At 46.8% G+C, this 22093-nt stretch overlaps 1 protein-coding gene across 1 annotated transcript in view; it reads right to left on the bottom strand.

Moving 5' to 3' along the window:
* Positions 1–12831: 12831 nt before the first annotated feature.
* Positions 12832–22093, bottom strand: part of LOC135816967 (mucin-22-like) — a 22610-nt gene continuing 13348 nt past the window's right edge. The window contains exons 5-6 of the mRNA XM_065330071.1: positions 20241–20393; positions 12832–14072 (exon numbers count right to left, since the gene is read on the bottom strand). Of these exons, the coding sequence (XP_065186143.1) occupies positions 13605–14072; positions 20241–20393 (621 nt within the window). The 3' untranslated portion in view covers positions 12832–13604. The remainder of the gene's footprint in view (positions 14073–20240; positions 20394–22093) is intronic.

Here is a 22093-nt window from a genome sequence, read left to right as displayed (position 1 = left end):
CCACTGCTGGGTTCTTGTTTGCACCAACCGTCATCCCTAACGTTAGTCTAAGGAACCCACTTGTCCTTCCATGCGTTCCCTGGTGATGCTGGCATTCCGCACTCTGGAATCCTGGCTATCTGGCGAGAAGAGGGCCGCAGTGCTGCGATATCGTTCACAGTGTTGTGCTCGGAACACTTTGTCCATGACGACTTTCATCCTTGCTTTTGCTAAGATAAAGAACGCCCTGCCAAGAGACTCTGGAGCTTGAGAAAAAGGCATGGGTAAAGGTATAGTTTAGGGTCCCAAATTATTTTAGTGGGTCAGCATGCTCTACAGAGTCCCAGGCATGCACATTACACATACATAGGCCTTGGCCACAACTGCCATCGAATACGATGTGGATGGACAACCACTGGTGTATGCAAAATCACCTTACGATGCGAACGAAGACGGCGCAAAGTACCATGAAAATTGCCTGAGTTTGAAGCTCGGTGATGCCGTGCATGTATTGAACACCTCCATGGGCAAGGGATGGTGGTGGGTAGAAGTCGATGGCGAGTCTGGCTACGTTCCATCATCATTCCTTGGCGCTGAGCCTGAGGATGACCTGCGCGGCGCGGAGGAAGCCTCCTGGCAGAACGACGAATATTTTGACTTCTACCCACCACCTTCCCTTGCCCATGGAGGTGTTCAAGACACGCACGGCATCACCGAGCTTCAAACTCAGGCAATTTTCATGGTCCTTTGCGCCGTCTTCGTTCGCATCGTAAGGTGATTTTGCATACACCAGTGGTTGTCCATCCACATCGTATTCGATGTCAGTTGTGGCCAAGGCCTATGTATGTGTAATGTGCATGCCTGGGACTCTGTAGAGCATGCTGACCCACTAAAATAATTTGGGACCCTAAACTATACCTTTACCAAGGCATGACCCATCCCTGTCTTCGCTATTGGAAGATCGACTGCTTGCTGGCGCTGCTCGAGCTGCTGATGTTGAAGTGGAGAGAGACGCAGCCTCATCGCTCAGGTGTGCGGAGAAAGTCATCTGAGTTCGAGCTGTGGCTGCGTGCACGATATGACTGACTTTCACATCATGCACATAGCCACCAAAGTAAAACTCATGGACACTATCCACGGGCTTGTTCACTAGTACTACTCCATCAGCTCCCTCTTCACTGTCGTCGGCGACTTGCCCCTGCGTTGGAGACGAGCACGCATGGTGTGGCACTCACTCTGGGAAACAGAGGTTCATCACTCATCCACTGGGAGTCGGACGCATGAAATGTTGGGCATGATGAAGGTACACTCGAGGAAGTGGTGCCCTTCTTAGTTCTAGGAGCATCAGGGTTCTGCATAGAGAAGTGTTCTCTACATCGACAGAGGAGAGAAGGTAGAGAAGCGAAAAATATTTCAATCTGCAGTACAGTAATCCGAAATGTCCACTGAATGCGGAAAACTTACCGCTCCAACGACTCCTTCTTTTTCCAGACAGATACGCACCCTCATTCAGCAGAAAACTGTTCAGTTCCTTCGCAGACCATTCTTCATTGACAGTTCGTCCACGGGTTCCACAGCCATCGATGGCAAACCACTCGACACTCTCCCCTCCATCTCCAAAATGGAAAAATACAGTGTTCCACCATGCTCAACAACTGATACTCTGCACAAAAATCGAAGAGGATGCCCCGTCTCGGATCACGTGACCGTTATTGTGCAAAGGGTCTTAGTCGTGAGCATTGAACTCTGGAAAAGTACGTAAATAATTTTATTCCACAAGGCAGAACAACAGACACCAAAAAGGTTTCTCGTAACTCCGAGTTTCGTGTTTCAAAAAACACTCATCAGGCGATAAAACATAATAGTGCTATTCGCTAGTTACATGTACATTGTGCATGTATATATGGCAATTATAATCTTAAATGTAGGCTAAAGCAGTGCTACAACCACGACACGTGAGGCGATAACACCAGCACTGGAATACACTGTGACTCTATATTGCATTAAACAGGTATCCACATGCCCGTCTCTTACTCTGTATGTAAACATGGTAAAAACTCACCTAGGCTTCCCAGTAAAACATGGTAAAAAGGCAACGCCTGTTGGGACTCCCCTAGTAAGGGGCCGTCCGTAAATATCGATGTTTTTTTAGAGACGATATTGGTGCGTCTGGGGGGGAGGGGGTTTGAGCCATGTGCGTCTTTTCGAGCATCAGAAAATATCGATGTAAATATCTGAAGTTTCGCCGATCCCTGCACGCGGACGTCTAAATGGCTATACAAGAAATGTGAAACCAGCTTCCGTTCGCGGAGCTAAAACTCGCGACACAAGAACAAAATCAAAAATTGGAAGCTGTACGCCCATGGCGAATTTCAAGAGCAAAAGAATGAGCTATTGATTGTGGAAATCGGCCGAACGATGCCTGCAGGAGACCTTTTTCAAGACGTAGAGGCAGTGCGAACAAACACGGACGAACTCCACAAGAGTTTCCAGTCTTCACTGTCTGAACAAGGATTTGAAAAAATTCAAGCCCGAGCGTAACCGCTTTGGCTACACCAGTACACGATGTCTGTGAGCACTGCAGCGCCAACCCGGTTCGCTCCCCCCAGGCCAGGCGATGCAGCTATTGCGTGAGTGCGGCGGGATTTTCACGCCTACACCGGACCCTCAACATCCTGGGCACTTCATGAGCATCCAAAAATATTGATTCCATGATCTAGATGTACATGTGCGTCTTCTGGGGGGAGGGAGGGGGGTCAAGGGAGAGAAGCACCAATATCGTCTCTAAAAAAACATCGATATTTACGGACGGCCCCTAAAATAATAAAATCTACTACATGTACTACTACTACTACATGTATGTACAGTGTACATGTAAGTATACTTGCACACGTACATCTACAGTACAATGTACGTCACGAGTCGATGGTGATCACTGCACACTGCAGCCAACAACAACAACAACATGCAATCAAGGAAACCTGACTTCAGAGTGATGGTGAGCGTTGAGTTTGCTGGAGAAATGTCAAGACATGTAGTGTCAAGACAAAAAAACCCAGCACACCCCGCTGTGAAAGTAATGCATGTAACACGATAGTAGTGCAGCTAGTTCTGCAATAGAATTCAATTATTTCTAAGGTCGAAGTGCAAGTACATGTACATGTACATTGTACACGTGATTGTAGATTTAAACCTCTGATGCATTCTTGACAGCTTTCCTTCTTCCGGAACCAATGCATGTTTCTCAGCTACATATTTGCATCAAGTTAGTCAGAAAGTTTGAGTTACACACGGCCAACAGCACTGAGCCTTTACTCTCTGTGCTGCGACAGGCATTTAGTCCCAACTCCAGCACATGCACTCTGTTGTGGCGACTCCACTCGCCACCCGAGCCAGCAACACAACTCCAAGGTGTTGTATTGTAATGGCATGTACATTCTCCATTTTTTTTAATTTCTCTACTGTAAAACCTGTCAAGGCGACCACTCGGATAGGGCGACCACCTGTCGAAGAAGACCACTGAAACCAGGATGCTATTTCAAGTCAAATGACCCTCAATAAGGAGATCACGTGGCAACAGAGACCACATTTTGAAGGTCCCTTGAGTGGTCGTCTTAGACAGGTTTCACTGTACCTATATTGAAGTGATTTGTGTGATTGAAAAAGCTGCATGGAGGAATTCTACATCATACATGTCACTTGGAATACATTATCTACTCTAACTTCGAGTCGTTTTGCAGGCTCATGTGCTGAATGAGGTCGGCCGGAGAGCGCATGTTGTGGCACTTCGACTACATCAAGATAAACAGGCATAACCTGCTTACCCTCCCATGCCTTTCTCTATAATAAACATAGCAAAAATGTATTTGGTAAGTGTTCTATTTTTAAAGGAAATGACCAAAATGTAACATGTTATCTGTAGTTTGTGTCCAACACTAACACTAACAGTTATAAGTGTAGTATCCCTGCCCGACCAATACGGAAGCAGTACGGAACTAATACGGAGCTTTGCCTGATGTATATTTAGTGTATCTCCGTATGTAAGCGTACGGCGTCTGCTGCATAAAAGCGGCTGCGCATTTCTGTTTTGATGAAGATGAGATTTTGATAATAACGAGCTATTCAACCTCCAGGTGTGCACCGGAGAGAAAGTCAGTTACTTTGCCGCTTCTTCTTTCACTAATAATTATATCTCAGGTGTGTACCTGAAAGAAGTAGAATAAAAGTAATTCTTGTTGATTTCACCGCGCCTACCACTCGGCTACCCATTACATTGGTGGGAGCGGTGTGTTTTAGAACAATGTGATTCGACCCCAGACTACAATGGCGATTCTAAGCGACCTGCTACCTTCATGAATACTACCGGTGGTGATGGCGAACCTGATGAGGACGACAACAGGCAGGCTGCTGCCCAAGACAAGGAGGGTATTCCCTAAGACCACCAGCGTTTGATTTTCGCCGGCACGCAGTCGGAAGCAGGAGCCCACTCTTCACTTGGTACTTCGTCTCCGTGATGGGATGCAGATTTTCGTTAACACTCTTCCTGGCTAGACCATCACTCTTTACGTCGCGCAAAGCGATGCTATCGACAATGTGAAGACCACGATTCCAGACGAGGAGGGAGTCATTTGTCTGACGCCGAGCTAGCCGCTCTGAGTGACCGGCTCAACCAAGATGAAGATAAAACCTAGCTTGACCTCCGCTGTAGCTCCAGCCGCCGCCGTGGTAACTAACGCTGATTCTAGGTTTGGCATTTTCTTTCCTCTCTTCCTTCAGTCTCCCTGTTCTTTTCAGTCTTCCTTTATGCGAGTGTGTGAATCCAGTTTAGTTTGGTAGGCGTCTGATCATGGTGAGCCACGGCTTACCCAGCTAACGTGGGACAATGTGTGTGACAACGCCCCTTATAGTTATAGTGTATTCAGTTCGGTTTTTGAACTGCGATGTTCCTGGCGGGTTGTGCCAGCGTAGTGCAGCAAGAGTGCTGTGGTTTCAGGTCCTATTTGGAGGACAGTTCTTTCCCTTTTGACCCCGAGAGATCGTGTGAACCTGGTGGGCTTTTACTTCTATTTTATGATTTGTTATCAGTTCATTTCTTCTGTCTACTCTAAACGTTATCATTTCCGATATAATTTGCCATCTTCCGGTTGACGCTGTTGTTCGTAACTCCTCACTAATTTTTTGAAAATCACGAGGGCGTGATTATCTGTAGGAAGGGAGGGTGTAGTATCCCTGCCCGACCAATACGGAAGCAGTACGGAACTAATACGGAGCTTTGCCTGATGTATATTTAGTGTATCTCCGTATGTAAGCGTACGGCGTCTGCTGCATAAAAGCGGCTGCGCATTTCTGTTTTGATGAAGATGAGATTTTGATAATAACGAGCTATTCAACCTCCAGGTGTGCACCGGAGAGAAAGTCAGTTATTTTGCCGCTTCTTCTTTCACTAATAATTATATCTCAGGTGTGTACCTGAAAGAAATAGAATAAAAGTAATTCTTGTTGATTTCACCGCGCCTACCACTCGGCTACCCATTACATAAGATGTTGTGTAGTCAGAAGGTGCAACAGCTAGCACAATACTGACTGATGTGATGCTGACATTCAACGACCTAATGATCGGGTGATAAGTGTTCTATCTTCAGGAAAGCATGTTTGTTGTTTACTTCGCACAAGCTGTTCATATCAGGGAGTAGTACAATACCCGATATTTTACTACTCACTGGTTCATAGTGATGTTTCTGGTGACAAGGATCATTTGGGTCTTGAATTCGATTTGATGTATATACATTATGTGTACATGGAGACCTCGAGCTTAGTAAACAGGCCATCAACTGTGCTGTGTCATTGTTCTTAAGTGTTGGCACAGGACTACATGCAACGTTAGGTGCTAATTGACGCCTGAGCTTTCTCATGCCAATCCATGATCCAAGAGGCGAGATCAAGTGTTTGGACAGCAGCAACATTTCTGGCTCTGGCTTGACAGATGCATTATGCTAATACCAAGGTAGACAATAGTTTAGTAAACACACTGACCCTCATACACTTGCTGCGCGCCACAATGCAGCCAAAGTCGCAAAAGGCCAGTGGGGTTATCTGGGCACGTCGAAACGAGAAGGCCAAGTACGCGATATAGCAGTTTCCGGTTGTGTGCATGATAGCTCTGTCGCGGTTATTATCAGTAGTGATGCATATGTCCTTCAGCACTGTTTCCTACCGCTTAAAAATGCTCGCTATCAACATCTTCCGGTTGTTCTTCATGTAGACTATAACAGCGATTACAAGCTCTAGGTGTCTGTCGACAACACCAGTACATGTATTCAGAATCCATGTCATTGTGTGATCCTGAGGAGTTGAACTCTTCCGCCACCCGTGGAGAATACAGTGTAGTAGTGCTGTACTGTGCTGCATCAGCTGTTGTCTGGTGTACATGGACATGTATCATTCTGTACACGCATTGCTCGTTCCACTACATGCCCTCGCACGTTCTTATCGTGTAGTTCAGTTCTCCCTCAGATCGGATTCACACTATGTCATTCACGGCATGCAGAATAGCTCCAGGGCACCGCCATGCTCGCCTGGAATGGTCAGCTACATGTATGTATGTACAAGTATAGAGTCGGCCTGCTTTGTACATTTGTATATGGAGGAGCCAGAGAGACCAGGAGACATACAATGCGAGTCACAAAGTCTCCTCCTCTCAAGGATACTGGACCAAAAATGCAAGGATTAAGGAATTCGAGCAGGAAGCCTGCATGCATCCTTCATTCCCCAACGAGAAGCCCATGGATGTCAACTTTACCTAACTGCTCCCCGCATTCCGTTTCTTAGGAGGCACCACTGGTGTCACCGTCCCCAACTTCCCTGAGGCTTCCAGGCAACGTTGGACCAGTCGACGCCAGGAAAGACTCCAGCTTGGTGACTTTGGTGTTAAGTCCATCGCCTGAGGCAGGCATCGCCATCAGACCCAGAGAGAAGACCTTCCGTTACATTTCCTTGTGCAGCGACTAGTTTGGCGTCTCACCACTTCCCCACTGTCGTCAAATGCCTGGCAAAACACGACGGTACACACCGCATGAAATCTAACTCCAATCCCGGTTAAAATTGCTATCATTTTATTTAATATGCACGAACACAGAAAAATAACACTTTCTCTCCGCGTCTATAAACGTTAGGCCAGGTAACATCTCTTGTCAAGCTTTGTCACCTGATTCCACAAGAATATCACGTGACAATGCACAGGTAACGCTTTCTCACACACTCTATATCACGCTACATATCATATGGCAATTGTTATGCTGGGCTTGCCACATTCATGGTAAATGTATTTAGCAGCACTCTCAGGGCAGGGTCAGTACCAATTTTCGTCTAATGATCGATTTAGTTCGTGAAACTCAGAGTTACGAAACCACAACTGCTCGTTCTTCTGTCTGTGTATTCCGCTCTTTGCCTTCGGAAAATTGAGCCCTCTACGGACGATGGATGAACCGCACATGGAGATAAATAGGTAGATAGATAGATAGATAGAGAGAGAGAGAGAGAGAGAGAGAGAGAGAGAGAGAGAGAGAGAGAGAGAGAGAGAGAGAGAGAGAGAGAGAGAGAGAGAGAGAGAGAGAGAGAGAGAGAGAGAGAGAGAGAGAGAGAGAGAGAGAAGAGAGAGAGAGAGAGAGAGAGAGAGAGAGAGAGAGAGAGAGAGAGAGAGAGAGAGAGAGAGAGAGAGAGAGAGAGAGAGAGAGAGAGAGAGAGAGAGAGAGAGAGAGAGAGAGAGAGAGAGAGAGAGAGAGAGAGAGAGAGAGAGAGAGAGAGAGAGAGAGAGAGAGAGAGAGAGAGAGAGAGAGAGAGAGAGAGAGAGAGAGAGAGAGAGAGAGAGAGAGAGAGAGAGAGAGAGAGAGGAGAGAGAGAGAGAGAGAAGAGAGAGAGAGAGAGAGAGAGAGAGAGAGAGAGAGAGAGAGAGATAGAGATAGATAGAGAGAGAGAGAGAGAGAGAGGGAGCTAGGTGTAATATCGTTGAATGTCTCAATACCCTTTTTCAGTTTTGTGCCTTGTTGTAGCACTATCTAACTGTATAAGATGTCGTTACTTTGGTGGACTGTAGTGTTAGTCATAACACGTAACTTATTGGTCTTTTCTCTTTACATAATAATATTGGCACAACACCCGAGATCTAAGGAAGATAGAACGTACACTGTATTTGTTGAGAAGTAGGAAGGCCTTAGGGGCAAGATGCCGTCCCATAGAGCACGAGAGCCTGACGATACACCTGACTTGATAGTTTACCAGGTACCGGTACATGTATGATGATGACAGCATATCACGAGCAGGACAGGTAGTTGTGTGGTGTCTTTACAACTCCCTGGTCCCAACAGAGGACGAATCGGGGTTAACCGGGACATGCCTCCACGCGGTTCACATAGTAGTCGGAGGACCGGGATCCTATACCAACCTGTCTCCGGTTGCAATCAGGAACACGGGTTTCAATGTGCCTCCAGCAGGTGGTACCCTGTCATCAGGATACTCCAGTACATGTACATGACTGTACATGACTGAATACCATGTACATATTGTACAGGAACTTGTCAAATAATACTAATCACCAGACAGTTAGCTGTTTAGACCTTGTTAGCCTAATGTTAGGTCTCCTCAGCAGACCTCAGACGTAGTGAGGGGGGGGGGGGGAGGAGGAGAGTGAAAGAGAGAGGGGCAAAGAATCAATGTCAGAGTGCTCTACCTGCGATAAACACAGCGAGCTTTGCACGAGGGCATAATTATCACATTGACGCTAACAAGAAGGAGTGCTCAACCAAGCCAGGACGAGGAAACGTAGTAATTTTGATGTAAGAGTCTCATTTTCTTTGACTCATCTGGAAGAGAGCTGTGAGAATGTGTAGTTAACCCCTAAGATGATAAGATCATGCATGTACATGATTGTACAGGGCATATCAGAGAGTTTTAACTGAGGTATTTTAGTATTTACCATTGTCTCTCGTTCATGATATTGTTCATTTGGCGCATGACCGGGGCCTTGCCAATTGGGCTCTGGGTGATAAGAGCAATACGTAACCCTGTCCCACCCAATCCACATTGATTAATTGATTGACTGATTGATTTTATTTCACGGATCCTCCAGGGGCAAATAGATACCTATCGAAGGGAGGTTCCTAAGTAAGCATGGAAAATGAGAAAGTATGTTCGTACGGGAGAAGAGGTAGAAGATACATTAGAATATAGAGTACAGAAGAAGTAAATTCAGTACTTCGGGTAGTACATTGCATGCTAATCATAATGGGAATTAGAAAAGCAGCTTTGCGGACTACTATAACTGACAAATACTACACAAACTATTGAAACTATCATACATGAAAGGCGCAGCTTTGATAATTCGTCCCCAATACAAACAAGCTGTACACCACACGGAATATATCAGAATGCAATCGACTCCACTTGTAGCGAACTCGCACGTAGCGAATTTCGTGATTATAGCGAATCAGAGTCCACGTCCCTGTTTAAACGGTTAAACCCATACAAAAAATTGATCTTTTATAGTATATCAAATAATTTTCGTTGATAAGGAACCACCATATCTCTTCATCTTGTGGGACGGCATGTTAACTACATTGCCCGTCCGGCAGTGCAATGTCTCACATATTAAACCAATCATACTGTCATGGACTACATGCTGTGTTGCTTGCATGGTGTGAGTGCATTTCGGTTATAAAGAACCTCGCCTATAGAGAAGTAATTCTCCTGTACAATGGTGTTGGTTATATCAGGAGTTGAATTTGCTATGGTCAAAACAGTACTATCTATACAGTATGGATGCTGTTCACGTTATGAGGTCACCGCTATACACAGGATACTGCATTAATGGAAGAAAACAATAATACAAACACTGGTACCTTGCACGGTATTTTCAACAGTATCAACACACATACACACATACACACATACAAGCAAACAACCCCCCCCCCCCTCCAACACACACACAAACACCCACCCCCCCCCCCCCCCCCAACACACACACACACACACACCTTTGACTTTTCGACGCCCATCGCTGGAGGCGATGATAGCGATGCTACGGCAGAAGCCATAGCAACTTGTGCGGGGATTGCACCACTCAACAGCTTGCAAGGCTGAAGAATTGACCTCAACTATCCAGCCTCAGTGGTCTACATCACGTAGCTATGCAGTGGGTTGTTGTAGCCACACACACACAACCACACACGCACACGCATACATACACACACACGGACCCTCACACACAAACATACATGCACACACACACACACATACACACACACACACGCTCGCCGCACGCACGCACACACACACACATGCACACACACACACACAAGCACCATGTACCATAAACACCAACCACGTGAGTCGACAGAATCAGCAAAAGGAAAACGTGATCTCCATGTGAACAATTCAAACTAACTGTTGCATAGATATCCTAATCATATGATTGATCTGCGAGAAAACAATCCGACTACCAAATTTAAAAAAAAAACAGAATTTTTACAACCTACAGATAATGTATAATGAACTCAGATGGGGAGCCAAGGATTAAAATGAAGAGGAAAGAACCAAAGCAAAAATATATCCACCACTGGACACAAATAGTATTCTAGCAATTGCAAACTTTCTTTTCTGAGATAACCGGGTTAATAAACACCGGGAACGAGAAGCTACCTAAGAATAACTGGTGTGGAATAACTGTTGCGGCATCTACCTAATCCATTAAGGAAATCGAAGTACTGTGGTATAAAGTACGTGAGATGCGTTCAGTTCATGTGAGAGTGCTGTAAGATAGAACATGTCACCAAGCAAGGCAGCGGATGAGGGGGAGGACAACAATATTCTCAACGAGAAGTGTAGAAAAGACAACTGAAAATGATTGAGTATGTACAACTAAGGGGTTGTGTTAATGTGTGCGTGTGTGTGTGTATGTGTGTGTGTGTGTGTGTGTGTGTTTTGGGGAGGGGGGGGGGGTAGAGGAGTAGGATGGGATACAAGAACAGTTTGTGTCACGCTATGGTCATTTATGTTATGATGCATACAAAAGTGTGAGCAGGTGACTGATGACAGGTGTCTGACAAAAAACCTTCAAAACACGAAAATATTGTGATTACGGAGAGAGGTAACAGCTACTAAGCCCTCACTTGTCACGCAGACTCCTGACGGAATGTTCAGCTCTCCTTTTCCAAACTCAGCCAGTGGTGTGTAAGTTTCTGCGGCATATACCTGCAGAGAACATGGACAACACAGGTGAGCGTACATGAATAACACGTATTATAAATGGCTGATGCATGGTGATGCATTGATGTGCATTGTTGATGTATGAATGATGTATAAGAGTATAAGCCACACTGGAGTATATAAGCCACATTGGAGTATAAGCCACACTGGAGTATAAGCCACACTGGAGTATAAGCCACACTGGAGTGTAAGCCGCACTGGGTAAAAAGCCACATTGGACTATAGGCCACACTGGAGTATAAGCCACACTGGAATATAAGCCACACTGGAGTATAAGCCACGCTGGAGTATAAGCCACACTAGAGTATAAGCCGGATAGGAAAAAAGCCCCATCTGAACAATTTGAATTGTTTGGCACCAAATAGAAACATCTTTCTCATTTACTACTGTTGATTTGACCATCGTAGTATAAGGCACACCGGCTTCTCTTTGGATGTATTACTGCTAGGTGTGTAAACCACTTTGCTACTTCTGAAGTATGTTTACATTCATTGAAAGATGAATATGCATCAAACCAGCAACATGGAGACAATTTCGGTCAGGGAATCAGTAACGTTACCTCAAACACCGTCCTTTTCCATTGGCGTAAACTGAATCCACCACAACATGGCACGTATATTAAATTAGGCATTTCTCTAAATGTCAACATGCAAGCCAAGCATACAGTAAGAACACAGCTACAGTACGTCCCGGACTTGGTTGTAGCATTGATGTGTGTCCACTGTATTCCTTGCTCTGTTCTCCAGACATTCAGCACTCCACACAGTCTGAGTATGCATGTACACTAGGTAAACCCTAAAGCATATGTGCCAGAGGTACCATTTTGCAAATCATGCTACTACTAGTATTCATTGCAAGCTTACATGTGAGACACACTTTTATACAAGAAAGTAGTAGAAGAGTAGAATGTACCCTTGTTTTTGGAACTGTAAGAGCTAATGTACTCTTGCTTTACTTGTACTCTGTGCATGCAGTGTACATCACTTTCTGTGTTCATATCAGTGTTGTCTGATGATTGTACTGACCATGAATCACAGACTAGCAACAAACTGACCATGCTCCACTGTTGTATATGTACTGGGTACTACTCTCTGCCTGTAGGTATTTAGAAAGAAGAACACGACAACAAGCTTTTCCTTACCATAACACGTCCATTGCCACGATCTGCGACTAGTACATTGCCGTAGGCATCTGTAGTGACACCATACGGGCTCTGCAGCTGACCAAAAGAGCTGCCCTTTGACCCGAACGAAGTGATATACTCTCCATCGACGGTCATCACCTTTTGCAGGAATAAATAAATTGAACATTCACACACACCACTGTGGTGACAGCAAGAGTATAGATATAACAGGAGTGTAAGAATAATACTCCAACACACAGTGCAAAGCTACTATCATTATGACTGTAGTGATGATAAGGTTACTGGTGTGCAACTGTAAAAACTCAAAACCTGAGGTAAAACATGGACCTGGCACCAACATTTGACTACTATGTATGTATTTATTGTAGCACAGACACTGTTTGGTTTGTGACATGATGTATAGACATGATGTTTAAGAGTCTAACTTCACATCAGCCTATACACTCTGACACTGAAAAGGACAAGTAACAGGCGAACATGGCCATCAAGCACTTGCATGACGTACACATTCATTTCTGATTACATGAAAAATTTCCTACCCGACCCTGTCCAGTGTATATTCCGATAGATGGGTTGTCAATACCAGTAAAGTCTCATGCACACTAGACATGCAAAAAAGAAACAATATAATTCCAGATCTACATGTAGATGTTGCAATTTCAGTGGATATAATTGAAGAAGGTGGCTACTCCAAACTTTGGATCTCGGCTCTTGCCAGAGAGCAACACATGTTGCAGAGCTCTCAGAGCACAGATTACCGTAACGTTCTGAAGCTCAGCTGATACAGGGTGTAGTAGTAGTAGAATTTATTATTTAACAAGGGAACTCTCAACAGGCGTTGCCTTTTTACTGGGAACCCTAGGGGGAATTCCCCGGAACGCTGCATATAGCAGAGGGTGGCGCTTTTTTGCAGATTTTCCGAGTCAAACATTCCACTTGCTGCTCATGGGCTCTAGACGGCAGTCATGAGTCAGTCAAGTGTCAAGTCAATCAGAATGAAGTGTAAGCATCAAAGTTTGGAACAACCACCTACAAAGACCTGTCACAACGATATAAAGCTGAACTTGCTACTGCTTCCATTGCTGCTGCTGCTGCTGCTGCTGCTGCTGCTGCTGCTGCTGCTGGACTACAGTGCTGGCAAATGAAATCCGACCCCCTGAGCTCACAATGCTCACATTGCAAAGACCCTACACGGGATGGTAAAACTACGAAACAGAGACCGCTAGAATGTGAACCCACCGCCCAGGGGTCGGATTTCAGTTGCCGGTACTGTAGTTTTAGTAGTAGTAGTAGTAGTTGTTGTTGTTGTTGTTGTTGTTGTCGCTGTTGTCGTTGTTGTCGCTGTTGTCGTTATTGTCGTTTTTGTCGTCGTTGTTGTTGTTGTTGTTGTTGTTGTTGTTGTTGTTGTTGTTGTTGTTGTTGTTGTTGTTGTTGTTGTTGTTGTCTCCGTCGTCTCTGTCGTCATCATCGTTGTTGCCGTCGTTGTCATTGCGGTTGTTGTCGTATTCGGCATCATTGTTGACGTTGTTGCCAGATTAACATGATAACATACCTGGATGCGATGGTTGTCCTCGTCAGCAACAAACAACCTGTTGTGGTACACTGCGATGCCTCTTGGAAATTGAAATTGGCCTTGACCACTACCATATGTTCCAAACGCATATCCTGTCTCACCACTGCATGGCACAATCTGTACAGTACCAGTGTACATAGAAGAATATACACCTGTGAGTTATTGTCTGATGATCGATTAAAACCGTGAAACTCAGAGTTACAGCAGAAACGCTTTTGATTCCTCTCTAGTGTGTGTAAACCTGTGAGATATGTAATACATTAGTACCTGAAGTAGACAACTTACAACTAGATTTGGTGGTTTGGCTGTGATAGAACTTTATGAAGTTTTCTAACAAACAGACGTGTAGTCAAGTACCAGTATGCCAATGCAACCCTCATGCATATTCATACATACACACACACACACACATGAACACATACACACTCACACACACACACACCCACACACACACACACACACACGCACACACATAGTTAGTATACACACACACACACCCCACCAAAATATGCTTGCACATACACACACACACGCATGCACGCACACACACACACACACACACACACACACATATACACACATACACACCTATACACACACACACCTCAGACCTCAGACATGCCCATCGCGGAAGCGATGATAGCGATAATAGCGAACAGCTATGCTAGTCATAGCAACTTGTGCTGGCATTACACCATTCAACAGCTTGCAAGTCGGATGAATTTACCGCCACCAATTATTAGCCTGGTATCCACCACACAGGTGATTGAAGTGGCTTCTTCTAGCCAGTGAATCCCTATTTTTCTTTTCTTTTTACACACACACACACGCCACACCACATACTCTGGCATATACTGGCTGTTCGTAACCACCCAGGAGATTGAAAGAAGAGCTAGGAGAATGAGAAAGAGAAGAAAGACGGGTGCGACCATAATCATCGGGAATTGAACCCGCAACCTCTCGATTGGAAATCGACTGCACATACCACTGCACCATATGCGACACACACACAAACATACACACATACACACGCACGTACGTACACACACACACACACTCATACACATGCCGCACATACACACAGTGCACAGGCACAAACTCCTCATTTGACCATTTGACGATAGCGATGCTACAGCAGAAGCCATAGCAACTTGTGCTGGGATTGCACCATTCAACAGCTTGCAAGGCTGAAGAATTGACCGCCACTTTTCAGCCTGGTCTACACCACACAGCTACGAAGTGGCTTTTTTAGCCAGTGAATCCCTACTTTTTGTTCTTTTTTCATTTTTTCCCGCACACTCACCACACCGCATACTCCGGCATTCACTGGCTGTTGGTAACCACCCAGGTGAATGAAAGGAAAATCAGAAGGGGTCTGAGAAAGAGAAGAAAGACGTGTGTGACCATAATCGTCAGGAATCGAACCCACAACCTATCGATTTGAAATCACTGCACATACCACTACACCATATGGGACACACACACACACACACACACTACTACTACTACTAGCAGCATGACTGCCCAGAGGGGCAAGTGTCACCCCTATGGAAAGGGGACCAGAAAACGGGACACGGATCACAAGCAGGACCGCGAATGTCTGGCTAGGTCCTGCTGCCGGCGGAAATTGCGTTTACAACGTGGGCAGCTGAGGGGCAGAGCTGCTCTCTCAGCAGCAGATGGTCTCGCACCACGATTGCAGTTGTGACGCTTGAACCCGGCCGCAGAACGGAAGCATCGCTGACATGTTGGGCAGTGCTGCTGGCAACAAGCTGAAAGTGGCACAGACAGACTGACTGTTGGTGTAGGAGAACTCGTGACAGGCTGGCATCGATGAACAGAGTAGCCACCCTTGCTGCGGTACCACCTCTGGCAGTTCTGGCATTGCACTGAGCCACGCTGGAGCTGGATGGGAAGCTGTCTCTGAGTGGTGCACTTGTGCCGCGTTCTATCTGAGACCCGTGAGAAGTTCCGGTCACACACTGCGCAATGCACAGACTTGGGCATGGTGGAGCTCGACTGAGGGGCAACCCGTACTTCCCTCCACTGTTGGCGGTCCTGAGCAAGGATGAACCACTGAGATGGCTGTTGCAGTGCAACCTTGAGGTCGGTCATCACCGTGTCTTTCCACCGTCGCCGGGGACCACAAAACGGCCGAGGCACAGGTAGCCACCCAAAGAGGAGTTGGAGGGGGGTGCGATCCTCATCCATACGCGCAACGTGCCCAGTCCATTCCAGACGCCGATTGCGGAGGCGTGTAGACATCAGTACTGGGTCTCCCCAACGGTTCCGCAGGTCTGTGGATGACAGCCGCTCGGACCACTGACGAGGCTTGGTGATGCTGAGGACAGTCCGGATGCATTGATGGTGGAATTTATCCAAACTTCTGATATCCCGTTGGAGTGGGGTCCAACACTCTCCGCCATACAGTAAAATTGAGGAAACGCAGGCCATGTACAGGTGGCGTTTACTAGAGAGGGACAGAGATCTGTCAGTGAATACCTTCTGGAGGGCTCCGAAGGCCTTTGAGGCTTCGGCAATACGGCGCTTGATGTCTGATGAAGAACGACTGTCAGGGGTCACTATGGATCCTAGGTAGGTGAACTTCGGCACGGCTTCGATAGTGCCAAGGGGGAGAACGATGTCAGCCGAGTCTTCAGCAGAGACCCCATGGCCCGCCGTCATGATCTTCGTCTTGGCGATGCTCACAGTTAGTCCAAATTCTCGGGCAACACTACAGAAGAGCTCCACACCAAACTCAGCATCACTACGGCATTCAGACACGAGAACGGCATCATCAGCATACTCCAGGTCACTAACATACAGTGACTCGCCAGCCCTGCGCGATCATGAGCGGGGGTAGAGTTGGCCATCGATGGAAAACTGGATGCTGACAGAGTGACTACGACCTGCATCCTTTAGCCGGGCACGCCATGTCTCAACAACCGCCCCGAAGTACAGGTTAAAGAGAACGGGTGCCATGACACATCCTTGTCGGAGACCATTAACCACAGGGAACTCATCAGAGGTGGAGTTGCCAACTCGGACCGAGGCAGAGGTAGAGGTGTGGAAAGCCTTAATCAGGGCCACTAGCTGTTGCGGGACCCCAAGTCGGCCCAAGGCCACCCAGAGAGCAGCGCGTGGTACAGAATCGTACGCCTTTTTCAAATCCACAAACACACAGAAGAGCTGCTGACGATGTTCGTATGCTTTCTCGATTAGCTGGCGGAGCGAGAAGATGGCATCAACACAGCCCCTGCCTGGCCGAAAGCCGCTCTGGGACTCTGGGAGTTCCGACTCAGCCAACAACTGCAGGCGATCTTGAATCATGCGGCCACACACCTTGCCAACAACATCAAGAAGGGCAATACCCCGCCAATTATCACATTTGGACAGGTCGCCCTTCTTGGGAACAGGAACCAACTCGGCATCGCGCCATTCCTGCGGAACAGTGGCCGTCGTCCAAGCAAGTTGGACGAGATCCAGCAATGCATCCAGGGAATCATGGCCACCTGCTTTCACAAGCTCGGGGACTATACGCGAGGAACCTCCAGCTTTGCCATTTGCAAGGTGTCTGATGGCGACGACAAGGTCTTCCATTGTTGGTGTGACTGCCAGAGACTCGTCAGGCTCACGTTGAGGGATGTTAGTAACGGTGGAGGCATTGAAGGTACTGGGGACATTGAGCAAGTTCGAGAAGTGAGTGGACCAGCAGTCTTCCTGCTCCTCCAAAGACGTGCAAACTATGCCCTCAGCATTACGGACCGGATGGATGGTGACGGATCGGAGTCCTGAATAGCACCGTTGAATGTCTCGGATAGCGGACCAAACGTGCTTACCACTAAATTTGCCACGCTCCACAGTGCTAGCTCTCTGCTCCAACCATGCACTCTTCGCTGCACCAACTGCGGTACGACATCTACCTCGGACATCGAGGAAGCGGCGGTGGTCCGCTGGCAGCTCTGATTGACGCCACTGTTGATGGAGGCGTGTGCGCTCAGCAAAAAGAGGTTGGAGGATGTTTGCTGCTGCTAGGAACCAGTCTGGTTGTAGTCGAACGGGTTTGCCCAGGTGTGCCTCAGCGCTGGAGGTCAAGGCAGATTTGTATGCCGACCACTTGGCATGAACGGTATCAGCTGGCCCAGACGATTGCAGATGGTGTTGCACACCGGAGGCGAATTGGAGCCGAGTAGCCTGCACGGCGTTAGATTGTTCGTCAGTCATACCAGGGCGGGTCATGAGAGCTTGGATATTAAAGCGTGAACGCCGTGCTACTCCGGTGCGAAAGTTGACGGTGTACGACAGACAGAACGATAAGCATACAAGATTGTGGTCGGTACTACACTCCGCACTACGGATAACGCGGCAGTCTGTGCAGGCTAGCAGATCTTGCCGCCTGACAATGGCCTAATCGATACAGTGCCACTTCTTCGACCGTGGGTGCTGCCATGTATACTTGTGGATACGCTTCTTGGCAAACCAGGTGTTGCACACAGTGAGGCTGTTGCATGTCAAGAACTGGAGCAGTTCCAGTCCAGCGTGGTTCGTTTCCCCTATCCCATTATCTCCACAAGTCCCATACCATGGATCAGCACTCTGGATGAGACCAACGCGTGCATTGAAGTCGCCAAGGATAATCAATTGTTGACTTGGTGGCACTGAGTTTACGCTCGCTTGCAGGATGCAAAAAATTCATTTTTGGACTCCCTACTTGATCTGAAAGTTGGAGCGTAGCATGCAATCACATTGATCCAGGTGTTTTTGTTTCCGTGGTGGACAAACTTCAACTTGCATTGTGCAATTCTCGACGATACCGCCGTCCATTGGTTTCCTCCTGCCGAGAAAGCGTTCCGTGCACGGCCTCTCAGGACGATGCAGACTCCTTCTCCGCGTTTGAAATTTTCAGATGGTACGGGACGTCCAGACGACAACACGATCGAATCCGCGACATTGTAGATCTCAGCTCCAAACCACTTCGATTCCTGAAGTCCAGCCACTTCGATGTCGAGTCTCTTCAGCTCATTTATGACAGTATTGATCTTCCTGTCCTCGACTACTCTATGTCCAGACGCAGCAGTTTCGATTGGGCCGTCAGCATTCACGAGAGTTCTGACATTCCACGAAGCGAATTTTAGTAGAGAATCGCTTCTGCTGGGGGGATCCTGCCTGCGACGACATCGCCCGTTTTCTGGTTGCTGAAAAGCTGAGGATGGTAGAGGCGACATCCGAGGGGTAGCTAGCCCACTGCGGATGGAGGAGGGAGAGCGGCGCGCCAGTGACAATATCAAAATTTAAATTGTCCTGGAAGACGCGCCGTGAGCCTCTCCGACCTGTATTTCTATCTGGACGCCAGGGGCTCTCCTAGCAAGGCTAGGAGAGCCCTGGGGGGCGAGAACTAACTTAGGGAGAGCTCCAAGTAAGTAGAAGACGGGAACTAGACAGAGCCTCAAAAGATCAAACTGACCTCAAGAGACTCAACTCAACACACACACACACACACACACACACACACACACACACACACACACACACACACACACACACACACACACACATACAATCGTGTACACACCCTCAAGCCCCCACACACAAACACCAGCCAAATGGACCCGCTCACCCACACTCAAACGGCTCCACCCACACACGTCACATCATACCCGAGCTGCATACCAATGCGCTTGTCCTTTTACATGCTCATTTCCAAAGCTTGAAGGGCGAGGGATTGGCTATCGAACCATCCAACGGCAGATATACTGAAATCGACTAACTCTGGGTGGACTTGGAAATTATTCCACTTATAGGCTCACCACACATGTGTGAGTGGTTTAGGACATGGTGCAGAAAAGGGTTTAACAGCACTTACCTCCCCCCCCCCCCCCAGTGAACGTAATACTGTAATACATGTATAGTAGATGGCAACACACGCAGTCACAATCTGGCTTTAGAGCACCCACCAACAGAATTAGCTGACACACCCATCAAACATGCACTCACCCTCCACCCCCCCCCCTCCCAACACACACACACACACACATGCATGCTTACCAATGCATAATTATGTTACAATCGACTTCCATCCTAAAATTATCAACCGGGATTGTACTGTGTTAAGAGTATATTCTTCATCTGCTGTTACATGATTGAAAACAGTCCCACAACTTGATACTGAACAGTGATATAGGCTAGTTCTATCTTTATGTATACCACAGTACACTGTTAGTGGGTAGGAGAGGGATTTTACACAATACAACTGTACATGTACAGTGTGTACTGTCTGGTTATTACCTGAACCCGATGGTTCCCTGCATCAGTCACAGCAAGGCACTGGCCCAGTGCGCTGTGGTTCACTTGGACAACACCATATGGGTAGCGGAACCCGCCAATTCCTGATCCACGCCTTCCTATGGTGCTGAACTCGGAGAAGTCTTTGTCAGTGATCTGCAGAGGGGGCATGGAGATAGACAGGAGAAATCAAGATGATTTTAGAAATGGCAAATAACTTCGTCAAATTCTTCGTACCAGTTTTCGAGGAGACAAAAGTATAATTAACACTATAAGCAGTATTAGTGCCAGAGACATTACCATGCAAGTGAACGCGTTTAGAGTTAAAAAGGGTGTGTAATTCCAGACCCAATTTTCTGCTGCAGTCATCAGTGGACTTTACGGAACTACTTTACTACTTTAGGGAACTACTTACAAGTTACTGTAAGGGTAAGCGTTGAACATACAAAGTAAGGGTAAGCGGTGAACATACAAAGTAAGGGTAAGCGGTGAACATACAAGTAAGGGTAAGCGGTGAACATACAAAGGTTTTGTAGTCGCGTGGTGATACAATAGACACATAAGAGTTGCTGATGAATGTGATAAAACTAAGTAAGAAGGCTAGTAAACGAGGTGGTGATCATACAAAGTGTAGAAAAAAGCACTCGTATAAGGCTAGTATACTCGTACTTGTGTGTGAGGGTTTGTGTGTGTGGGGGTTTGCGTGTGTGTGGGGGGGGGGGGGGGGGTTGTGTGTGTGCGTGTGTGTGTGGGGGGGGGGGTGGGGGGGGAGGTCACGAGTTCTCCCACACCAACAGTCAGTCTGTCCGTGCCACTTTCAGCTTGTTGCCAGCAGCACTGCCCAACATGTCAGCGATACTTCCGTTCTGCTTCGGGGTTCAAGCGTCACAACTGCAATCGTGGTGCGAGACCATCTGCTGCTGAGAGAGCAGCTCTGCCCCTCAGCTGCCCACATTGTAAATGCAATTTCCGCCGGCAGCAGGACCTAGCCAGACATTCGCGGTCCTGCTTGTGATCCGACTCCCGTTTTCTCGTCCCCTTTTCAAAGGGGTGACACTTGCCCATCTGGGCAGTCATGCTGCTAGTAGTGGTGGTGGTGGTGGTGGTGGCGGTGGCGGTGGCGGTGGCGGTGGCGGTGGCGGTGGCGGTGCCCCATGATAATGAATTCTTGAGTTTTTGGACATTGTATTGCAATGCTGCTCCATCTACATGGCTGTATTTGTGTTTCACATCTCCATTTCAAGTTTCCTAATAAAGATTGTGTCAAGTAGTAGTAGTAGTAGTAGTAGTAGTAGTAGTAGTAGTAGTAGTAGTAGTAGTAGTAGTAGTAGTAGTAGTAGTAGTAGTAGTAGTAGTAGTAGTAGTAGTAGTAGTAGTAGTAGTAGTAGTAGTAGTAGTAGTAGTAGTAGTAGTAGTAGTAGTAGTAGTAGTAGTAGTAGTAGTAGTAGTAGTAGTAGTAGTAGTAGTAGTAGTAGTAGTAGTAGTAGTAGTAGTAGTAGTAGTAGTAGTAGTAGTAGTAGTAGTAGTAGTAGTAGTAGTAGTAGTAGTAGTAGTAGTAGTAGTAGTAGTAGTAGTAGTAGTAGTAGTAGTAGTAGTAGTAGTAGTAGTAGTAGTAGTAGTAGTAGTAGTAGTAGTAGTAGTAGTAGTAGTAGTAGTAGTAGTAGTAGTAGTAGTAGTAGTAGTAGTAGTAGTAGTAGTAGTAGTAGTAGTAGTAGTAGTAGTAGTAGTAGTAGTAGTAGTAGTAGTAGTAGTAGTAGTAGTAGTAGTAGTAGTAGTAGTAGTAGTAGTAGTAGTAGTAGTAGTAGTAGTAGTAGTAGTAGTAGTAGTAGTAGTAGTAGTAGTAGTAGTAGTAGTAG

This window comes from Sycon ciliatum, chromosome 5 (assembly GCF_964019385.1).
Source record: "Sycon ciliatum chromosome 5, ocSycCili1.1, whole genome shotgun sequence".
Taxonomy (NCBI): Eukaryota; Metazoa; Porifera; class Calcarea; order Leucosolenida; family Sycettidae; genus Sycon; species Sycon ciliatum.
The sequence above is the reverse complement of the archived record's forward strand: the minus strand, read 5'-3'. Positions and strand labels throughout refer to the sequence as shown.